Genomic DNA, 18544 nt, shown 5'->3' with positions numbered 1-18544 from the left:
TGCAGTTTAGTAGTTAGTTTTGTATTTGTCAGGCGTGATGGTAATGCCTGTTGATGATGTTTCAGAATTGTAATCTGTTCGTGATGAGGATGGCACAACTCCGAAGCAGATGTGGGGAGAAGTTGTGAGCTGCCCTGGAAGCCAGTCCAGTAGCTGTTGGAGTTGAGTGGTGTTTGCTGATGGCCAGCCCAGGGAGCTACTCTTCTCGACAACACTGACTTCGAGGAGTTGCACCAACCTTCACGAGATAAGAGTTTAATTAATTGAAACACTGTAAGGACACTTAATTTTTTTTGAAGAACGAAAGAAGTATGGTAATAAACGGAAACCGAAAAAAAAAAATAATAATAATTATCAAGAATTTGCACATTGTTTAACGAATACTGAGAAACTAAGAACAGTAATTTAATTTGTAAAGAGAGCTTCACTAACAGAACAATTTTTTTAGAATTGAGAACTCGAGCCTCTGAAGGTTCCTGTGAGAACAAACCAGATAAAAGTTTTACATTTAATTTTATGAATACTTGTTGTTTTAAAATAAATCTTATGCAGAATCTAGATGTATGTTCAGACAGCAAGGAACTAAGAAAATTATTATTTTTGTGAAATGAGGAATTTATAGTTATGGTTTAATGGAAAAAGACAATTTGTAATTTTGAGGTAGCTCGATGGGGCTCGAGCTCTGTGAGGGGAGGGTTATGTCGCGGGTTGAAATTTTGCAGGGTTGTTGAAATCAAATTTAGGGACTTTACTGACGGGACTCTGGGCTGGCTGCTCTGTTCACTCGTCAGCGCAAGTGGCGTGACCATGTAATTGGGGCACGGGGCCGGCGCGGCGCGCTGCGGGCTTGCAGAATTTTGTTTGTTTGTTTGGCCGCGCGCTGGCGCAGCCACGGGCCGCAGTTACTGGGGCGCGCTGTCGTAACAAGCCGCGCGGTGTGGCCTGCACATTGGGGTAGAGGGGGGGTAGTCTTCCCAGATGTTCTAGTTAGTTGTTTAGTAAATTTGACTTCAATAACGAGCTTTTGTTATGGTAGGCGCGGCAGGGCGCGCGAATTTAAGCGCAAGTGATTGGTGACTCGGGGCTCACTCAGGCGGAGGCTATGCGTCTCACCTGTGGTCACGAGTTGTTAGTTCGTTCGTGATGTAGGAATTCAGGCTCACTCAGGCGGAGGCTATGCGTCTCACCTGTGGTCACGAGTTGTTAGTTCGTTCGTGATGTAGGAATTCAGGCTCACTCAGGCGGAGGCTATGCGTCTCACCTGTGGTCACGAGTTGTTAGTTCGTTCGTGATGTAGGAATTCAGGCTCACTCAGGCGGAGGCTATGCGTCTCACCTGTGGTCACGAGTTGTTAGTTCGTTCGTGATGTAGGAATTCAGGCTCACTCAGGCGGAGGCTATGCGTCTCACCTGTGGTCACGAGTTGTTAGTTCGTTCGTGATGTAGGAATTCAAGCTTTCGGGCGGAAGCTATGGCCGACGCCAGAGGCCACGAGTCGTTTAATTTAAGTTAGGTCATAATGTAGTCATCTTCAAGCTTTCGGGCGGAGGCTATGGCCCTCGTCAGGGGTCACGCGTCATAGTTTTTAAAATGTAATGTTCGTTCGGGATTTCAAGGGCAGGAGAGGCCCCTACGTTATTTTTTTAAAGTAATCGATCAAGAAAGGCTTTTCGGAAAATGTGAGTATGGACTTATCTTTGTTTTAATTTTAAGTATTAATTATGATTTGAGGTATTCGGAAGGACTAGGGAAGTGTTTAGTGAAGTTCTCTCATTCTCTCTCTTGTAAGGTCGTTCAATCGTTAAGGAAGTAAAGAGATTATTGTTTTAAATTGTAATCCCGCTATTTAAATGTTCTTTAAAATGATGTTGAGTATTTGACTTTAAGAATAAAATAATTTTAATTAAGTATTATGTTATTTTGCAAAATCTCCTTAGTTCAGCTCTCACCAGACATCCTGTACGGGATGACGAACCTATGATCCTAGGTACAGTAAAGTATTTTATGAAGTTAAGACTAGTTGATGCCAAGCGAGTTGTTTCTATGTAAAGAGCTACGATTCTCTCCCCCCTCTGAAAGTGGATCGTGACAGAAATGGCGGTGGCACCGGCTAGGTGCACGTGACAATATATATATATATGTATGTATATATATATATAATAGTTATGTTATGTGTATATTTGTGTGTTTATGTATAAAATATCTTTGTGTACGGACACCTTAATATTATATGTGTACAATACATGTATGCTCTATCCCTTTAATTGTGATATGTGTATATAATCATGATATTGTTTATAACTTTTATCTTACTATGTTATGGATTTATTTTTTATTTTGTATTGTATTGTATATACTGACATGTTCTACACCATTGAGCATTTGCTCATTCATGGTCGACGGAACGTAACTATAAATAAAAAAATAAAATAAATGTTGCTGTACTTACACAATAATTAGATATGAGATTAAAAATTACATCTACAATTTGATATTCGCCCAGTGACAAGTAGTTTCCTACATAACTCTCCCATTCCTGCAAGAATGTACTTCAAACCTTATACTTCCAACACCTAATCAAAATCATTCCACTTCCTCAGTTTCCTCAACAGGAACAAGCTTGAATCCCTTCTGTTCACATCCACTACCTCTGTATATCCCAATCATGATCTCTCCTCCCTCTGTATGCACCACTGTGCAACATTTCCCCATTGAATATCATGAACAGTCTCATCAGCCTTTGTAACTGTTTGATGTGCAACGCCCTTGTCCTCCTGACCTTTGAGACCTCCATGGAGCATCCCCACCAAATGCACATTTCGGCGGCGCGATGGATGGCAGCAGAGGAGTTGTGGCGAGTCAGTCAGCAGCTGAGCTTGGTTCCTTGTGGATTGAGCTCGGCACTAATGTGGTGAGACTGCGGGATTAGGCTGGTCATCAGCTCTACTGTGTAGCTAACGCAGACATTTGAACATTTTTGAGAACGGGCATTCTCGTGGTGCTTTTACAAGTAGTCGTTGTAGTTTTTGTAATGAGGTCGTTAGTAATAAAATTGTTTCAGAATCTCTGTGTGTGTTATTGTCACTGTGGTGTTTCGGTGACCAATACAGCCAGAATTAACCCATTGTGCATCGTACCTCCAGAACACACTAACTATGCATTTAGGTGTCACACCCCTGACCCTGAGTAGTCTTGTGCCCCGACTGTGCACTGGAGCACAGTCAGTTGTATATGATTCTCCAGTTGGCACCCTGTAAATAGTAACTTAGTTTTAGGAACTTTAAAAACATTAGGGGAGGTAACGACCTGATTTCTCCCTTGTAGTGTTTATCACACCAGCTTCCTGATCAGCATCAAAGGTCTATGTTACTCTCTTCCTTTTGCCCTATCCTAAACATAGGTACCCATTTCCCATTTTGCTGCTCTGCATGGTATCTTTACTAGCTCTTATCTCAATCACCAGATAAGGGTTCCAAACTGCTGCAACATACTGACGTCGTACCGACCGAAGGCCATTAGCTCGGCCTCAGCCCGCAATACTGGCTCCTGCTGGCGGAACGCACCCCTCGCCAAGTCTCCACCCAGATGAGACGAGCGGCATAACCTTGGCGCATGGAGGGAGTTCCCGTCCCCCCCCCCCCCCCACCACCACCGCATGCCAACCCCTGAGGCAGTTCTGATCAGCTCGCGGCCCGGAGCGGACGTGCGCGTACCGTGGGGAGCCTTCAAGTTTTGTCTCTCTGATACCTCACGACTGGTAACTATAGTCATAACCAAATACCTTTTTCAATGCAAATCCCCACGCGACTCCGAGTCGGTTTTTTTCTACATTGCAGGGATTAACCCAGCCGTCGCTACTTTCCAAGTCAAGCCACCGAGTCTAGGGGACACGCTGGGGCCGATCGACCCACTCACGGTTAGACGACAGATCTAGCCTGGCGCCCTCCCGGAAAACACCCCAATTTTCACGTACAGCTCCTTAGACTCGCCGCGGGAATCGCACCAGAAACCCCAGCTGATGGTAACACTCCATCATCAACTTCATTAAAATGGAATATGCCTCTGTATTACCTTAATTCTTGTTCCTTACAACGTCTGTCCAATCAGCACCAGCCCTCTCCTCTTTCCATTCTTTTCACATTCTATACTGTTTTCCCCCATCCCAGTTGCTCTGTAGAGTTATCCCCAAGACTTATAATCCTATGTCTCCTGCATCTACTTCCCCTTCCAGCAATAAACTTCCTTTGGTTCTGATTACCTTGTAAAGCTAACCACATTTAGCTTGTTTACATATAACAGCATCCCATTCTTCAGTGTTCTAGCCTGTTCAGATCACCATGCAAATTTCCCCACTCCAGTGTTATTTCATACACAACACAGATATTCTCAAACATCTGGAGCTTAAGTCCCATTTCATCATTCTTGTGTTTTCTCTCCTACTGTCACTCGCTGTTTCCTATCCTGAAGGTAGACTCCTGTATAATTAACCAATCTACTTATTTGCCCTCATTATTCTTTCAGAGCATTATTGAACATCATCACTCAATAGTCATGTACATTGTGTTCTCGAGCAGTGACCATTTACTACATTGACTTTTATTATTTAGATTTTAAGTTTTTATGTAATAATAATAATGTGTGTTCATATTGTGTAAATTTTGATTACAAGTGCCTTGGTTTTATATAAATCTGTCGCTGCCCAAGGATGATAGTTTTCGGTGCATGCACTTCAAGAACGTGAGTGTTTTACAATGTTTGTAATGATCATTTAAAATTACACATCTCGCTATAAACGAACCTTCTTATTTTATACGCACAATTTTTAAATTAATGCACCTGATTTCATATAATGACCAGGTTTTTTTATATTTGAACAGTTTTATGGACTTTGTACGAAATTAAGTCGCAAAGTTGCAATCTCTACTCTTAACCAAGGTACACCTACGTTAAACGAAACTAAAACATTATCGTTAAGTTGCACTGATTAGTCCATAGACCAATTACCATGTTTCGAGAATTTGTACACTCTAATTCACGAACCAATCACTGCAATTCGACTTTGTTTACTTTTGCTTACCAATTGGGCTGCTTGGTGACATGATCTCATTCGTCACTCAGTCGAAACTTCAAACAATGAGCTTCGAATGTTCACATATTTCCTGACTTTATTTAAAGGAGGGTTTTAACCCTCAAAACACTCCCATGGGTGATATAGACCCATATAGGCATTCGCTAATTTAATACTTATCAATGAGTATAAACTGTCGACAAAGCACCCCCTGGCCCACAAAATATGGTTTGGGTAGATGCCTCTTGTTGAATTGAGCACATCTTTGCCGTCGCCCGGGTTCTCGTGATCGAGATTCGGCGTAGTTCCTAGCGAGAAGGCTGGTTTATTACGTGAAACGTGTCCGGGAGGGCTCCAGGCTAACTCGGTGGATAACCACGAGGTGGGTCGTGGGGTACGAATGCCCCTGCGTGGACCACTAGGAACGGTGGCAGTGGTCGTGGTGTCAGGGATCCCTAATTACTGATGCACTACTGGCCCTACACAGCATAGCACGCTGATCCCTAACTGGATTGGGGAGGTTCACAAATAACATACACGAGTCTGATTTGCACTGTCGTGTACACGTCGCGCACTGAGTGTGCGGAGTGGACGTTTAATTAAATGTTGGCAATTACACTTGTAGTTACAGTTACACTTTTTTCCCTACACAATTACACTATGTTTACACTGGGCTCTCTGACGCGCCGTCACTAAGCTTAAGCCCTCACGCCAGTCGAGGTTGAGGGGGAGAGTTCGATTGGAGTCGGCCAATCCCGTGAATTGCGAACGGCGATTCTCGGGCGCACCTGTGTGGACCGCGGCTCGCTATTAAATTAGTTAAAAGTCTTTAACTAGATGTGGCCGGTGCCTGTGCACTTCGGCAATTAACGAAATGTCTGTGGTGGTGGGAGTCGGCCCGCGCCGTATGCTGTACTGCCACGCGTAAAGCGTGGTGCGGGGAGTTTACGTTTAATCGGCTGGGATAGGTCCTACACCGTAAAAGGACCGGGCGCACACGGGGAGTGAATTAAAAACGGTTATGGAACGTGACTATATTTACCAGAATGAATTCAGTGTAGACAATGGTTGAAGGCTCCCCGTGGGACGCACATCCGTCCCGGTCCTTGAGTCTCTCGGTACTGGCGTCTGGCCCTGGCGCGAGGGGAGGGGTGAGCATCCTCTCGCGCCAAGATTTCTAAAGTTCCGTTATTCGTAAAACATTATATTAACACAAGATTGTAAGTGGCTCTAAATTCACTCATTAAAATTTAGCAATTAACCTAATACATATATACGTTTTGGAAATTGGATTTAACAAGTTTACATTAATTCAGTTTGAATAATATGAGTCACACTGGAGACTGTTCGTCGCTTGATGACTGCTCCAGTGGTGAATGATACATGAAAATTTGAGGTGATTTAAATTAAGTCACACACTACTTTATTTAAATTAGGCTGAAGGCCGCAAGGGGAGCACTCACAAATGTATTAATAAAAAACCACACGTGAGTGACCTGGGCACTCCTATGTCGCACTTCCTTTGCACTGGGTTGTTAATTAAAAGTGATGTGATCATTAATGTATGTTGAATTTACAATGTACTGGGATCGTGTTGTCTGGTCGATTAAGGCATGGGCTTTAATTCTACCTTTGCTCCGCGGTGCTCGCCTGACTCGGGTGTGCCATGGTTAGGGGTGCGTTCCGTTAGCGGGGTCGGATTCTGGCGGTTGCAGGTCGGGCTTTAGGGTGGCGTTCGGTCGGACGACGTCATCTTTATCAGTTCCTTGCAGCTTCCCTCTACACCTTCTTCATGGTTCTAGGACTGTGGATATTAGATTTTTCAGTATTTATCCCTAAAATATTTAGCTGAGTGACATTATTCTTGACCTAAAAATATTTGTGCCGGGGAGAGATTTTTTGTGCTGCGAACTATTAAATTGAAAGTTAAATTCGAAATGCTCACACACTCATCACATTCTTCACTCTTTTTGCTAAATATAGTCAGCAATCATTAGATTCTTATTTAATATGCCATCACCAGCGGTCTGTTGGTTCGAGATCCAGGGTGAGCCTAATGGATCTCACATGAAGGTAGTTTGATTTTGTTCAGGGAGGGCGGCAGGCTAGCTTTTGCTGCTAGCTGATGAAGTTTCGTGGGTCGTCAGACCCAGCGTGACCCCCTAGGCTCGGTGGCTGAAGTTTAGCTGAAGTGGTTGGAGAAACATGTAGCGTTATTGCTGTTTGTGCTGGCAGTGGTACATGGCGGAGAATACTTTACACGAAAACAATATGAAATAATACACAAATCAAACAAGTTGCTTTTCATATTAAACACTTCCATTACACAGTTAAGTTTGTTACTTTTGAAGCTAAAAATACACAGAATACACAGAACAAGACAGAGAATTATAAATTAATATTTACGTGATGTTATTGACAGTAAAAAAATATACAAATTGCACTGTACGTTGCCATCTTCCGGGTTCGCGTGTTCGAGACCGGGCGTGTATCCTAGCGAGAAATTGGCTGTTATTGAAATTACGTTCCGGGAGGGCACCAGGTTAGCTCAGCGGCTAACCAAATGTGGGTCTTGTGGGTGCGTTGCCCCTGCGTGGCCCGCTAGGACCGTCGGCGGAGTTCGTGGTTGGAGGGACCCCTGGCTGGTGTAGGGATGCTCAATTCAATAATACACACAAACTCGAGATTTAGATGGTCGTTGGCATGTCGCGCACGGGGGGTGCGGAGTGGCCGTTTAATTAGATTAATTATTACAGTCACCAATTACACTTGCACTACACTTGCATGTCGCACAAATAATTACCCTACAAAGTTACAATTAGTCTAATATGGTGACGCCATTCCCGCTGCCTGTCTAAGTTTTTAAATTGATTATTAATGTTGAAAGTGATCTCAGGGGTTTTAACGGGAGTTCGGCCTCGTGGGTGCAGGCAGGAGCGCGTCTCTGTTCGAAACCTACCCGGGCTGTTCAGGCCACCCAGGACGCCTTATAAATATCTGGTAAACGATTTGACATGACACTGCATTTATTATTTATTGTTGGTTCAGGTACTGTCCGCTTCTGTTGTCTGACCGCTGCGACACGTGTATTTCTCCATGTAAACGGTACGCGCGACCAGGATAGGTTGCCAAGTGGTGTACACGGACTTCTACAGTGGTCGATTATACATGTGAATGGCGCGACGGATAGCCACAGATCTCCTGTGCTGCAAGAACTTCTACAGGCAGTTACGTTAACATGGAAAATAGCATATACAAACGGATGTTCCAAAGATATTTGCAATCTAACCTGTGGCGAAATATTAAGGTCCCGGAAAGTATGTAACCCGGTACACTGGAATCATACACATTACAGTCACTTATTAATCAGAAATTACTCAGTTAGAGTACACGTTACAAGTTACACATTTACAGACAATGAAAGTTCAGAGACGTAAATTAACGAGTAAGAACTCGACACACGTTGCTAAGAGTCTTCGACGATAACAATTAATTGGCTTTGAAGCCGAAAAGCTGCGTACCTCAATTACACTGTCCTTAAACTGGACATGGAATTACGTAAAATATGTAAAATTCCCTGTTGGGATAAAATTTAATTAGTTACGAGTCGCACGAAATATCGTGCGACTGGGTGGGGCGGCGCAGAACTGGTAAAAGGATTTTAAAACTTACACTATTGCTGATATGTGGATGTAGCGCGAAAGTTGATGGCTCTGCGTTCGCTCCCGACGGTAACTGAGTTCGAACGCTTAAACTGAGCCTAAACGCGTGGAGCGCGGGAAAATATATCTGGCCAGTTTTGGGTTTAAAAGACATGTTACACAATATATGATTATACAATAATTAGACATGATTACCTTAAATTAATTATGTTTTAAATTTTTATTAAATTGGTTGTTTTTGATTTGAACAGAATAATTAAGTATTTAATTCGGCGCATTGCCACACCTGGCCGGGTGCTGTCGTCGCTTTGGTGTTCGTCGCGGCGCACTTTTATACATTCGGTGGACATCACGCTCGGGCGTGTTTGATGCACTTAAGAGTAAGTGTTGTTGTGTCATAACAGCCTGTGCGAACCAGAGGGAGCACCGGCTGTCGGCGTCAATGGGTGCTCTGACGCACTGTCACTATGTTAAGCCCTCATGCCAGTCGAGGTTGATTGGAGGCGGCCAATCCCAAAAATTGTTAACTGGGCGGCGTCCCAATTCACTTGTGGGAATCGCGGCCCGCAGTTAAACTAGACACAAAGTTTACTCGTAATTGTCGTTGTGCCTGTGCACTCGACTTTAGCGAAAGGTCACTGTTAGCGGGAGTCGGCCCGTGCCGTAAAGTAGACTACCATGCGTAATGTCTGTGCGTTCTGTTAGCGGGGTCGGATACTGGCTGTTGCAGGTCGGACTTTGGGGTGGCCTTCAGCTGGACGTCAACATTACTTGAGAAGAGACCTGGCGACAGTCTTGCATGGGTGTTAACTGGAGTCGGCCAGTAACATTAATTGTTGTAATAACTATAGACTCTAGCCAGCTATGGTGAGCCACGAATTTACTTTAGTAACTACAAAGTCTGATGAGGTCGGCAGATGTATGCTTGTTTATTAATTAAAATGGTGGGCTGGAGTCAGCCATAGTGATGCCCCCCCCCGCTGGATGATGCATCCGACCCGGACCACGTACTGTTGAAGACTGAAGACTTCGATGCGGTTGCTCTTTCGAAAGTTTGAGGGGGTGTGGTTGATGTCGTCCAGCCGAAGGCCACCCAAAGCCCGACCTGCACCCGCCAGTATCCAACCCCGCTAACAGATCGCACCCCTAGCCATGGCCCGCCCGAGTCAGGCGTGCCCCTTATGACAAGGTAGAACCAAGGGCCTTGTCTAATTAATCAAACAACACGACCCCAGTCCATTAACAATCAAACATAAATTAATAGTAACTCCACTGTTGATTAAAACCCCCGCCCAAGGAAAGTGCGACGCAGGAGTGCCAGAGTCACTCACGTGTGAACTTACCTTGCCGTCGTCCCGGTAACGGAGGCTGCTGGGTTAGCGGGTGAGCCTAGTAGGGAAGTCGGCTGGTAAACTGTTCGGTCCGGATGGGCGCCAGGCTAGCTTGCAGCTAGGCCACGATGGGTGTGGGTCGTCAGCCCCTGTACAGCTCACTAGGCTCGCCGGCGGTGCGGAGTTCGTGTCCGGAAAACACTCACATATCTCACTATTCGCGTCTCACGTCTCGCGGTCTCACGTCTCGCGGAGTCTCACGGGTTACACTTCCGTCCTTGGTCGCGCGCGGGCGAAGACTGACTAGTGATGGTGACTGTGCGGAGGAGGGGTGTGAGGGTGCATTTCGCCAGCGGGGGCTGGTGCTGGCGGGGTGGGGACCGGGCTTTACTGCCCACGGAGGTACGATGTCAACCTTAATAAGTTTGTAAGTGCCTCCTTTGCCGCCTTCAGCCTTAATTAATTATAGTGTTGTGTTAACGTAAATATTACCTCCTCGTTTTTTGTGTGTAACTAGCCACTGGAGTAGTCAGCAAGTGGAACAGTCTTTGAGGTGACTCTTAATATTTAAACTTAATTTACGTAAATTAGCTAACAATAATTATTCAAGAGTATCTGCAAATCAGGTTAATTATAAATAATTAATGTACGCATTTAGATCTGCTCTCAGCTTCTTATTATTAAAATAATTTCCGAATAATGGAACTTTAGCAACTTTGGCGCGAGAGAACGCTGAGACCTTCCCTCGCGCCAAGGTCAAATCCCAGTACCGAGCGACTCGTGGAACGGGGCGGACGTGCATTCCACGGGGACCCATCATCCTTTGTCCACACCGAACAGTACTTCTAGTAATTATAGTCATACAACCCAAACCTAATTTCTTCGTTACGTTAACTCCCAGTGTGTCCCTGGTCTTTTTACAGTGTAGGGCTTAACCCAGCCGCTTAACTATATACTCCCCGCACGAGACATTACGCGGAGTACGTAGTTCACCTTATGGCACGGGCCGACTCCCACTACTAGTGATCTTTCATTAATGTCGAGTGCCGGCACCGACGACAACTAAGAGTAAGCTTTGTATCTAATTTAACTGCAGGCCGCGATTACCACAAGTGAATCCGGATGCCGCCCAGTTAACAATTTTTGGGATTGGCCGCCTCCAATCAACCTCCCCCTTAACCTCGACTGGCGTGAGGGCTTAACTAGTGAGAGTGCGTCAGAACACTCATATTGAACTAATTGTAACTTTGTAGGGTAATTCTTTGTGCGACGGGCAAGTGTAATGTAAGTGTAATTTGAGACTGAATTCATTAATATAAATAAACGTCCACTCCGCACCCTCCGTGCACGACGTGCCAACGACCATATAAATCTCGAGTTCGTGAATGTCATTGTATTGAGCCTCCCTATCCCAGCTAGGAATCAGTGTATTATGCTGCAAAGGGCCTGTGATGTGATACCAGTTAGGGGCCCCTCCAACCACGAACTCCGCCGACAGTCCTAGCGGGACACTCAGGGCGGTATTCCAAGACGTTCGAGTAAGGTAGCGAATATGTACTGCCTTGTTGGGCAACTGCCGTACCCTAACTCTCGAGTCATATTCCAAAACGTGTCCCAATTGAACCTCTGTAAGGTATCAGATCGGTAGCCGTTTTAATAAACGAGGACTTGTGCGAGGCTATAAACAGTTGTACTTCGTGGAATCCATCATAATTTTAGCTTATTTTTTAAAACTATGTCATTATAATGTGAAATAAAATATTTAATTTTTGTTGAACAAGAATAAACGATGAATTTTTGGCCGTATTTATGTTTGCTGTTTTTTAAGATATTAGGGGGTGGTGGTGAATATTGTAATCGTAAAAGTTCCGTTAAAGTTCATTAAAAATGAAAAAATATATATATACAGTTATGGATCAAATCGGCAACAGATAGGACACCAAAAATCAGTGTCCTAAAAATAAGGGACTGGCAATGTCCTGTCGTTCACTTGGAATATGGTTAGGGTACAGGTATTGCATATTCAACACCTAAACCTTTATTTTTGTGTCTTGGAATACAGCCCTCAGGGTCAATGCACCCACGAGACCCAAATTTGGTTAGACGCTGAGCTAACCTGTCGCCCTCCCGGAACGTAATTTCAGTAAGAGCCAATTTCCCGCTAGGATACACGCCCGGTCTCGAATACGAGATCCCGGACGACGGCATGGTGAGGCAGAGCCATATCCCAACATACCATTTAAAATAACTCAAACTAATATTATTTAAAACTTAATAACTAAAAACTTTACAAATCCCTCGAATAAAAAAATATAATGATAATTAGGTGGTTGAATACTAAAAAATGCTGTATTAAATATTACATTAAAATTAAAGTATTAATTACTAGTCGAGTTGGAGACTGCCAGTGTTACTTTGAACTGCTCCGTAAATATATTTAAGGTAGGTTTATGATTAAAATAGGTTGAATACACATAAGTATAAATTAAGATTAGATCCAGCTCTTAAGGGGCAACACTGGCATCCACGAAATTTTGTGCCATTAATTGACTAACATGCTTATATTATACACTATCCCTTGTGGACACTAAAGGGTTTGTTGCACATTGCATGTACACAAACAGAAATTCAAAAAATAATAAACACAGCTGGTCACTTACCACAACTCCGATTACCCTCTTTCTGGGTCAGCACAACTGCATCTTTGACTCAGGGCATTCTTAAGGAGTTCATTCTGCCAACAGGGTGTGGTTCTGGCAGGGTGGGGACTGGGCTTTTCTGCAAAATTAGATACGATGTCAAATCTCTCACCGAGGTCCGGGTTTGGGTTGTAGGGACTGGTATAAATATGTTTAATACCAAAAAAATTACACATATTTTGGAAACTTATGCTAATATAATGACGCCACTACCACTGCCTGTCTAAGTTTTTTTAAGTAATTGTTAGTTTGAAAAGTAATCTCAGGGGCAATAACGGGGGTTCGGCCTCGTGGCTGCAGGCAGGAGCATGTCGCGGTTTGGAATCTACCCGGGCTGTTCAGGCCACCCAGGACGCCTTATAAATAAATAGTAAACTGGTTGACACGACACTGCACTTTATTAAGAACCGTTACATATACTGGTCCAAATACTGGCCACGTCTGTTGTCTGACGGTCGCGGAACGCGAGTCTCTATGCGTAGACGATGCGTGCGACCAGGATAGTTGGAAAAATGGTATGTGCGGATTTATACTGGGCCTTTATAAATGTGAAAGAGGCGGCGGATAGTCGCGGAGTTGCAATGCTGCAACAGCTTGTGCAGAGATTGACATTATTATGCAAAACAGCACATACGAATGAATGTTCTAAAGTTAGTTGCAATCTAACCTGTTGCAAAACATAAAAGTCCCGAAAAGTACGTAGGTCCGGTTAGATACAAACATACAAGTTACAGTCACTTATTAAACAGTTATGACGTGGTTAGATTACACGTAGAAGTTACACATTTAAATTAGATGAAAGTTAGATACGTAGATTAACGAATTAGAACACGACACACGAGGCTGGCTAGGAGCCTTTGACGAGAATGATTACTTGGCTTCGAAGCCTGAAAACTGCGTAAGACTCATTTACGCTGTCCTTAAACTCTGGACAGGAAAATTACGTAAAGAGTTGAAATTCTCCCTGTTGGGAATAAATGATTTAGTAATGAGTCGCACGAAATGACGTGCGACTGAGTGGGGTCGGCGCAGAGCTGGTAAAAGGATTTGAAGAACTTACACTATTGCTGAGATTTGTATGAGGCGCGAAATCTGAAGGCTTTGCGTTCGCGGAGCGACCGACCCCTGCGAGTCCCCGATGGCAACTTGCGCGAGACTGCCCTGCGGCCTCGCGCCGAGACACGTGAAGCGCGGGAAAACAGCTCTGACCAGTTTTGGACTTAAATGACATATTTTACAATATATGATTATTGAACAATTGGACATAATTTCCCTTGAATTAATCATCTTTTAATTGTTATTAATTTAGTTGTGTTTGAGTTAAAAGAATAATTACTGATTAAGTTTAGCGCATTCCCACACCCAGCCAGGCGCTGTAATCGACTTGGTGTTCGTCGCGGTGCACTTACACTCACTCGGCGGACATCACGCTCGGGCGTGTTTGATGCACTTAAGAGTAAGTGTTTGCTGTGACATAACTGCCTGTGCGAACCAGAGGGAGCACCGGCGGTTGGCGTCAAAAATAACCTGATCTTATCCTGTTTAATTTAGTGTCCACAGTTTTACCGTCCTAGCTAAGAGCTTACTCCTCACTTGTTACATGTGGGTCATTGAGTTTTTTCAGGCTAGGGTGTATAGAATCGTTCTCCAGCACAGGTGACATCCCTCAGTAAGATCTGTGGGCCGAATATTTACGATTCCCCCCTCTGTGGGGATTTGTATGTACAGAGAAAGTAGGCACTGATCAACAAAATCTAACTAAGACAAGACACTACCGTGAGACATCTGCCGCGGTTACGCAACACTCTGTCAGAGACCGTACGGTGTCATTATGATAAAATGTACTTTAGTAAACTACTTGCAATTTTAACTTTCCACCATCTTTTTTTACTAGTTTTGTATACTTCCGCAATAAGCGCTTTAACAATTGTTTCACAAGAACTTCTAATCTTTCATAATGTATTGTCTATGATATGTACAGGGTTGTAATGTCAACATGTCAGATGCAAGTGGTAGTAATGTATATGCTTATTTTGGGACATGTTAGCTGTACTTAACAATTGACAGCTAGGTTATCAGGCCGAGGTAAGAGAATTTTCTTCAAAAGTTCTTCAGATAACTCAATTGTAACGTAACTTTTAATAACTTTAATGTTATATCCTAACTTGTATATAGGTAAAGTTCGTCTTAAATCTTACTTTTAGATACCTTTATGTAGTAATATGGTAGTTTAACATGGGAATGTACGAGAACAATTATATTGATTGACTTGCGATTGGGTTTCAGCCTGGTGGCAAGGAGTCCTCCCCTACTCGCCCAATTTCTGAAGCCTCTTCCTCAAGTCCTTTCTTCTTCTCACATCCAGTATCTTTCCCTCATTCATTTTTCACTCCCGCCCCGTTTTAACCAGGAATACTTTCCTACCTCTTTCTGTTCTTCTCCACTCTCTCTGAATCTTCTACCCATGATCGCTCCTCCTATACACTCCTTTGTTAAACCTGTATGTGGTTAATGTCAATTTCTCGATATTCGTTATTGGTTTTGATTAATAAGCAGCTTATATTTCCACTATGCCTTTCCTAAGTAGGTTCACCTTCTTTTAAATTTTTTTTTCTAGGGTCTTTGCCACTTATTAATAGTTAATCATTAAGGGTGCTGTAAGATACATGCAATCTCTCATTATTTAAGTATTAATTTCCCTAAGGAGCCAAGTGGTCAAGTGATCAAATCATGCACCCCCCAATAATGTAAATTGTTTCATGTATCATCGTAGTTGGAGTCAAACCCGGGATTATCGCAAGTGAGTGACTCTTGAGTCTGCTTGTTTTCTTGGATTACTTCCATTTATTCCACCACCACATTTTGTAGCATGTTCCACCTCCCTGTTGCATCTTTCATTCACCTGTAATGACCTCTAATTATCTCCATGTCAGTGAGAATGGAGGTACGGAAGAGTAAAAATTGTTTGGCATTCACCATCGAAGAACTAAGTATCGAGCTTCGAGTTTTTTCTGCCGTGCATGTCATATTTGTGCAATTAGTGTTTGCCCACAGTTTTTTTTGCTGTGTCCAAATGGTAAGAACATGTTCTTCACCGATTCAACATTAACCAAATATTTTAATTTAAGGCTTCACTCAGTGAGAAACTAGCAGTGAAAATGTATCTGAAATCTTTCAATGCTGTCACAACCTGATGCATCAACCAAGAATTAGCTTTCTTTTCAAAAGTTAGTTGTTGGTGTTTGCAGATTTTTCACACTGTCCTTTCACAAAAGGCTGCATTGGCGATTGTGTCAGTATCTTTGTAACTATTCAAAAGGTCTGCAGAAAATAGTGACATCCTTGAAGAAGCACTTTACGAAAATCCTCCAAGGCTAAAATATCCTTTGAGGAGGTTTTCAGAATAAAAAAACCTATATTTTACTGTCTCAGTAGATGTAGCTAAGCTTTCCATTTGGTGTTATTTGAAGTACCTGTGTTCCATGGCTTTGTATTATTATGTTTTTCAATGACATTCAATAATTTTCGTCAATATTTTAGTAAGATTTCAGCTTTTTATATTATTCAACATGATACCTTTTATGGAATTTTGCCAAAAACTGCCTTGTACCAAGATTGTGTACATTTGAACTCTATCTGATGATATGCAGATGGAAAATATGATGATTGTTTCTGTGATTGATGTGATTTCAAAGTGTACAATACTTTCATTTCTTTCATCTACTTACAACACGTCACTGCTCCAGTTCAAGGCCTTGTTTTGTATCGTGTACGGAGGTAATTGGCACTCACGGCTGGTAGTTCTAACTCAGCCCCAGGATCAACCGTAAAAAATATATAATGTTGACTGCGGTCAGGCATTGCACATTGTACATGTTCCTGAGAGTGAATTCGATGCTAACCATGTTTGTTATAGAGTAAGAATGTCAGAATTAAACTATACTCTCTCTGATTTATTTGTAAATTTTTCATGTCACAAAAGTTTTGTTTCTTATTTTTATACTTTCTCAAATATTTTTTTTGACATCATTTGTTCCTAAGTGCAAATGAACATAGGTATTTTTTTTTTACATAACCATAATATTTTACAGAACAGGGTACTGGGACAGATGTACCCAAGTCTACCTTATTAGTTACTTCGCCCATGTTTATGCGTGTCGTTAGTCAAATTGATGAAATATTTTGGTTGGAACAAAGTTGAATGTGCATAATAAACTGTTGGTCGCAGTGTCATTGTGTTTTTTTTACAAGTGTGGTTGGATCGTGTTCCAGATACACCATCATGCGTATCCGCAAGTTGTCTGCAATTGTGGGAGCCTGCTTGATCTTCGGAGGCTGCATCATGCTGTACATGATCATGGACCACACGTTCCTGCCTCAAGAGTATCAGCAGGTTGGCTTGCTTGCTTGCTTGCTTGCTTGCTTGCTTGCTTGCTTGCTTGCTTGCTTGCTTGCTTGCTTGCTTGAGACTCACTTTCACGCAGGGTTGGCTGATTCAAAAAACAATTGTTTAAAAAACGGTTTAACCTATGAACCAATTGGTTATTTTGAATTATGTATTTTTTAGTAGAATATCTTAGTTTTTTGTAATGAAGGTTCTAATTCCTCTAGAATAACTCAACAGTTTGGTTATTAATGTTTCTAGTGAATTACACGACTAATCGGGATATTATCATTTAAATTATCTGAAAAACATGTAAAAAAATATCCAGCTAAATACTCGTACAAAATTAAAAAAAAAAAATTAATTAAATAGTTAATTCCTATTCTGTGAGAAAAATTCATTCTATGTAGAATCTACAACTTATTGAGATAATTCAAATTGTAAGATCTTGATTAGTATGTAATTTTATTGTTCCTGTGATTCACAAGAAAAATTAATGACCAAACTTTTGTTGTTTATAGAGTGGAGGTAGACCTTTCATTGAAACTATTAAGGTGTTTTATTTAAAAAATACTTAATATGGAAATAGTTATGCAAAAAAGGAACCAATCCACAATTTTGTTATATTTTATTTGAAAATAAATTAAAGTAGTACAAGGTTGATCGTACCGTCGTTGCTATTATTACATCAGTATTCATACTGGACCATTAAAATTATACCCACATTATGTTATCAATAGGAGAATTAAAATTTGTAATTAACTTTAACTTCAAAAATACTCAGAATAGGTTTCATGTGGGTTGGTTCCTTTTTACATAACTGCGTCCATGTGACACAGGTAGGTATAGTAGTTGTGGTTGGAGCGGGGGACGCGGTGGGTGGCAGGACAAGTGGATGCAGCTGGAGGGACGCCTGAAGCTGCTGGAGCAGGACCTGCACCGCCACCACGAGCTGGTGGGCGCGCTGAAGCACTCGGTGAGGGAGCTGGCCAACAGCAGCAGCCAGCCGCCGGCGCCCTCCGGCCAGGCGCCGGCGCGCCAGACGCCCGACGCCAGGCGCCGGCTGCTGGGCTGCAGCCTCAGGACCAGCGCTGCCCCCGCCACCGATGTGCAGGTAGAGGCCCCGCCCGTCTCCTCGCAGCGGGCACCGCACTGCCCAAAACTACTGATCCAGACGTCCACTCGCATAACGGCAGACAGAGAAACTTATGGACATCTCAAAATATGCATTTCGTACGATAAATCTCTCATGTAGCTCTTGTAATACTGTACCTAGGTAAATCATTTATAAATTGCAGTAGACTCCCGATCGTCTGGGTGCGGCTTATCCGGTTTGCGGATTAACCGTGCCATATTTCACTTTCATAAACCATATCACCGTGTTCACAACTGTCTCAAGGT

At 42.8% G+C, this 18544-nt stretch overlaps 1 protein-coding gene across 1 annotated transcript in view; it reads left to right on the top strand.

Moving 5' to 3' along the window:
- The first annotated feature begins 14727 nt into the window (after positions 1 to 14727).
- Positions 14728 to 18544, top strand: part of LOC134535806 (alpha-mannosidase 2) — an 80476-nt gene continuing 76659 nt past the window's right edge. Inside the window, exons 1-3 of the mRNA XM_063375087.1 lie at positions 14728 to 14844; positions 17032 to 17152; positions 18030 to 18257. Of these exons, the coding sequence (XP_063231157.1) occupies positions 17042 to 17152; positions 18030 to 18257 (339 nt within the window). The 5' untranslated portion in view covers positions 14728 to 14844; positions 17032 to 17041. The remainder of the gene's footprint in view (positions 14845 to 17031; positions 17153 to 18029; positions 18258 to 18544) is intronic.

Source organism: Bacillus rossius, chromosome 10, assembly GCF_032445375.1.
Source record: "Bacillus rossius redtenbacheri isolate Brsri chromosome 10, Brsri_v3, whole genome shotgun sequence".
Taxonomy (NCBI): Eukaryota; Metazoa; Arthropoda; class Insecta; order Phasmatodea; family Bacillidae; genus Bacillus; species Bacillus rossius.
Note: the sequence above shows the minus strand (reverse complement) of the source record. Positions and strands in the feature narration are given on the sequence as shown.